General features: G+C 36.2%; 1 protein-coding gene and 1 pseudogene across 4 annotated transcripts; one reads left to right on the top strand and one right to left on the bottom strand.

Annotated features, from left to right (window-relative positions):
- Nucleotides 1-1,286: 1,286 nt before the first annotated feature.
- LOC121970134 (splicing factor U2af small subunit B-like) lies at nt 1,287-2,994 on the bottom strand. 4 transcript variants are annotated; one of them, XM_042520630.1, is made up of 3 exons: nt 2,868-2,978; nt 2,560-2,651; nt 1,287-2,469 (listed from the first exon to the last, which is right to left on the bottom strand). In XM_042520630.1, exon 3 carries the CDS (start codon nt 2,385-2,387, stop codon nt 1,527-1,529), a length of 861 nt encoding a protein of 286 aa, XP_042376564.1. In that variant the 5' UTR covers nt 2,388-2,469; nt 2,560-2,651; nt 2,868-2,978; the 3' UTR covers nt 1,287-1,526. The 4 variants fall into 4 exon arrangements, with proteins under 4 accessions (XP_042376564.1, XP_042376566.1, XP_042376565.1 ...); XM_042520632.1 differs by having other exon boundaries at nt 1,287-2,429; nt 2,868-2,958; XM_042520631.1 differs by lacking the exon at nt 2,560-2,651 and having other exon boundaries at nt 1,287-2,429; nt 2,868-2,994.
- Nucleotides 2,995-4,013: 1,019 nt separating this feature from the next.
- Nucleotides 4,014-4,839, top strand: LOC121972490 (annotated as a pseudogene).
- The last annotated feature ends 227 nt before the right edge of the window (nt 4,840-5,066 follow it).

The following is a 5,066-nucleotide window of genomic DNA, read 5'->3' as shown; positions in this document are numbered from 1 at the left end:
TATGATTAAGATGATATTTTCTAAGGTAGATAATCATTAATTTGGTGAGATTTGGAAAGTATGTTGTTAATTTATGATTAAGATGATATTTTTTAAGGTAATCCCTTATGTATGAAATAATAAAAAAATACACAAAATGGATAATATTTTGGTCAGGATAAAATTTGACATTACATGGAAAATATTTCTCTTGATCAATTTTATTTAAAATATATTAACAGGTGTAATATTTATCATATTGCGAAACCACATTTACCATATTGCCACAGATTAAAATGTCCCTTCTCTACTAATGCCCACTCACAAAAATAGTTAAATCGAGTTCCACTCATATCTTAACTTAAATTTTTACCAAACTTACATAGTTGAAAAACTTGATCTTTTGACAATGTTTTGTAGATAAAATTTACAAGAATCTAGTCTTGAGAAGACTTTGAGGCTGTGAAAAAGCAACAAAAGTCTAAAAGTGTTAAAAGTGATATCTAAAAGAGATTAAGAGACAGATAATGCAATTTTTAAAATTATTTTTTAAAAAATTGTTATATTTTGATACTTAAAAAAACTTCAGGAAAAAAAATGGTACAGTAGGAAAAAGGGTATTACATTGGATATAAAATTGCCCTAAAGCAGACATCTTTGTTTGTAGCATCTCTTCCAACTCTGTTACATAATCTTCCACCTCTTAGTGGGGAAACAAATCAGAAACTAAATCAAAATCAACAATGAGATACAGCTGATGAAGATTATTTGAAATGAAATGATTTTCATATTTAGTGGATAATTCAGGAGGAATGTAACTAGATGAACTGGACAACTCAGGCATAAATTCTACTTTTATCATTACCATTCGCATTTCTTTCCCTTCTTCCAAAAATATCAACTAGAAATACAACGTTAAATAAAAAAAAAAACAAATAAGCAATAAACATCCAGTTAATGCATTTCAGCCAAAAATAAAATCTATGTAGTCATTGCACAAAACAAAGTAACCAAAATAGTGATGTTCCAAGCAGTGTACATCCTAATCTATGCATTTCAAATTATAGCATGCTAGACTGATTTTTCAGTTTGAAAGCTTTCTTGGATGCTTGTAGACTCAGAGAGTATGAAGATAAATATCACTAGTGCATTTCGTTGACTGAAAGCAGTATGAAGAAACATACCACTAGTTGTGCATTACATTGTACTTGGAATCAGATGTTCTCAAGGACTTTAATGCCTCATGATAAATCTTTACTAGATACGGGCAAAGAAAAGAACAAGAGCGAAACACAGCATAAGTAGCATAGCTACAGAAGTCTGGGTCCATATAATTCCAAGCAATACAACAGAGTTAAACATGAAATGTCTAAATAAGATGTAACAAGCCACAAGGTTCAATAGCATTACAGAAGCACATAAGATAAAACTGTTCCAGTTCAAGGATTTCAATGGAAGTGGCTCGAGAACATTCAAATTTATAAGGGAGAAAGCAACCTAAGAAAAGCCTCAGCCAGCCATTTAAGAATTATAGTTGATATTGTGTCTCACCCTTGTTTCTGCTCCCTTTCTCGGTTCCATCGCTCAATTTTAGCTCTACGTTCCTCGCTTCCTTCCCTAACTGGACTCTTAGTGCGTCTTGGGCTTCCATGTCTCCGTCTACCTCCATCTTTTTCATGGCTTCCATGTCTGTCCCCACTCCTCCCACCATCATAATAATCACCACGATCACGATAATCACCACGAACACGATTGTCACCACGATCATAATCACGTGAACTCTTCTTATGATATGGGCTTGGACTATGACTCCGACTTCTACTTCTTCGCATGCCAGTTCTTCGGTACCGGCCAAACAACTTCCTTCGTAATTCCCTACCAATTTGTTTCACATGCATGAAATTGCAATATCCACCACGGTTGCAACTATTTTCTTCAAACTGACGGCACGTGGCTTCCCTAAAGTCTGTGACAGGCGAGAAATCGATAATTATAGGCCGTCCTGAGTAGAACCGTCCCTGTAAGGCCCTCATTGCAGCAGCTGCTTGATCCTCTTCCCTATACTGAACATAGACATTTCCAATCATATGGTCAGCAAGGTTGTCACATACATTAAGGCTCTCGAGCTCACCAAACTTATTAAGCTCCTCAAAAATGTCCTCATAAAAATCCTCAAAGTGCTCTTGGATCTTTTCAGGATCAATTGGCTGCCCCTGAGCATCAACACCTGGAGTGATCATGTCAGGTCGGTGATACATATTGGAAAGCAGCAAGGTTGGGGATATAGTGGGGCGGTTGTGGAGCCGTGAGCACCTATCCCCATGCCGGCAAGCTCCAATCTTGAAGTAAAATGGGCAGTTCACCCTGTCCTTTTCTGTGCCAAAGATAGAAGCCAAGTGTTCCGCCATCAAATCTAAGATCCAAAAGAGCCTCTACAACTTCCAGAATACCTGCCACAACAAGATAAAAAATCTCCCTTTTTAGCACTCCCTGAAAAAAAAACAAAATGATTCAATAGGGTGAAACTCAAGACATAAATCAATATCCGAGAAGAAGAAATTTTCTGCTGTAATAACATACCTTGGTTACTATCATCATCTAAAAGAACAGGAACTGATTTATATCTCTTACGGTATATACCCTAAAACTTCAAAATAGAAGGCCCTATACAGCTGAAACGGACATTTAAAAGAGTTAAAAACCCTAGCGTCAACATTTGCATTCACAGAAGTCTAAAATTTGACGAACTCCAACTAAAAACACATGTTTTTGCAAACAACGATCTCAATCGAAAACCCTAGCCATACAAAAGCCATCGAGCATTAAACTGCAAAGACCTAAAATCCGAAAAATCACACGCGATAAAAGATTTGAAGAAGGAGGCGAACCTGAGGAAGGCAGGCGAGCGAAGCGCAGCACAAGGGGGCGGCGGATCTCAACGCGAGCAAGCGCAAGGGTTTCCCAGCGTCGATGGTTCGAGAAGAGAGGCGATCCGTCTGCATTTGTGGTCCGCACCGCTATATATAGTAATCACGGTTCGTCATGACCCGAACCGAGTCTTGAGCCCCGTCGTGTATTAGTGATGTTGGGCCATTGTTTGGGCTCCTAATAATTGGGCTTATTGTTAATTAAACCTAATCCACAATTTTGAGGGGATTAATGCAATCCGTTCACTGACTGAGAATGTAAATTTTATTAAAGTCGATTAACAATAAATGACAAATATTTTTTTTATCTCTTTAAATTTCTATTTTTCTCAAAATTAAAAAATCCACATCTATGGAGACTTTATCATAGTTTTTATCATTTGCGTTTGGTAGAAAGATTTTTAGCCAAAAAAAATATCCTTATTTTCATTCTAAAAAATATTAAAAGAGCATTTTATATTTCAAACTAACTTTGTCTGACATTATTATAGTAATTTTAGTCAAAATAACTCATCTGAAAATTCAAGAAAATTGACCAAAGTATAATTCACAACAATCAATCATTAATTTTAGAGATTGACTTACAGAGATAGTACACCACCGGTAGGAGACTACAATGCTAGGATCGATTTTGAGGCCAGGATCAGATCAGTAAGATCAGATCTTTAGGGTATGAGATCTTTGGGCGAAAAAAAAATTTAGCTTAAAGGTCACCAAAACAACTCAATAAAAAATACATAGAATTGTTATAATATAAGATCATATCAATTCTACTAATCCTATTACGATCCCATAGATCCTGAACTCGTGATCTTTAAGTTATAAAGTAACAATTTTACTATTGCGCCAAGACTCCCCTTCAATTTCTTAAAATATCTTAAAAAGTAATTTGACATTTCAATTTATGAAGATGCTTAAGACTTTCCATCTATACTGCTGTGGCTCGTGTTTCTACACCTTCTTTAGCATTCAACTATTTCACAATTTGCTCAAAATTTGATAAATCATTCCATGCGATAATTACCTTGATAGATACCAGTATACTACATAACATCTGGTACTCTATGCCAAGACCACATTAATATGTCAAAATTGAAAACTATGATAATGTGGAGTTCAGGAGTTGTGATAATACATACACATAGAAACACTTTGGTTGATAGTTTTATATGCTTGTCTTATCTTGGTTTTGAACTAATTGTTTCTTGTTCTTTAGGTACGTACAACAATTACGTTTGACAGAGGTATCAGGTTCTGTCTCAGTTATATTGAAGCTGTTCCATGGACTGAGGCAGAGGAAGAGAAGTTGAAGAGGTTGTTCGCAAAGTGTAAAATTGATGAAGCAATGTGCCAAGATGTATTATCTCGATTAGATCCACAAGATTGTAACTACTCAGATGATCTTGCACTGCGGATGATTCAGTCTGTCACAAATGCAACAAACAGTAATGCAAGAAAGGAGATTGAGGTCTTTAGTGAATGGCCTCCTGTCTGAGAGCTCAATTTACCGAAACAACCCAGCTGCAGTTAGCAAGGAGAGGTTATATGATATTTCCCTTTCTTGTTTAGATTCTCTGGTGAATCTCTTTAAAGACACCTACTCAAATCCTATTGATCAACCTATAACCAGGAAAGAAACAAAGCCCTATGATTGAAAGGGTCTCTAGGCAAGTTGAAAACCTTAATTGGTTGCTTGAAATTAAATTCTGATAGACAAGGAGATGGCAGAAGATTTTGTGGGTTAGATATGTGGATGCTAGAGGAAAGTCTAGGCCAAGTTATTCTGACACTGACACTGAAGCAACAAGAAGTTTTATTCGCGGAATGGTTCGGCTGCTTTGCTAAGCATGGCACTGAATGCCCAAATTTGAGCAAGGCTTTTGAGGTATGGTGGCGAAGGTCATTCGTAAGAACCTCAGAATCGCAGAGATGATTTCTTCTGTTTCAGGATGTCACTAGTGTTGTAGGGTGTAAGTACGATGCAGACAAACTACTGGTAGAATTGAATAATATACTCTTGTTTGAGATTGTGATATAGAAGAATTTGGAGGAAATATATGGTGGCTGATATTTAGTAGGATAAAGACTTAGTTATTGTCGTATAGGGTGGCTGATAATGTAGTATCTGCTTGAATTCCATCACTTGAGTTTCTAATATAT

The sequence above is a fragment of the Zingiber officinale genome, chromosome 4A (assembly GCF_018446385.1).
Source record: "Zingiber officinale cultivar Zhangliang chromosome 4A, Zo_v1.1, whole genome shotgun sequence".
In the NCBI taxonomy this organism is placed as follows: domain Eukaryota; kingdom Viridiplantae; phylum Streptophyta; class Magnoliopsida; order Zingiberales; family Zingiberaceae; genus Zingiber; species Zingiber officinale.
Note: the sequence above shows the minus strand (reverse complement) of the source record. Positions and strands in the feature narration are given on the sequence as shown.

Excerpts from the sequence above, each read along its gene's own strand:
- LOC121970134 (XM_042520631.1), bottom strand. The coding sequence starts at position 2,387 with ATGGCGGAACACTTGGCTTCTATCTTTGGCACAGAAAAGGACAGGGTG.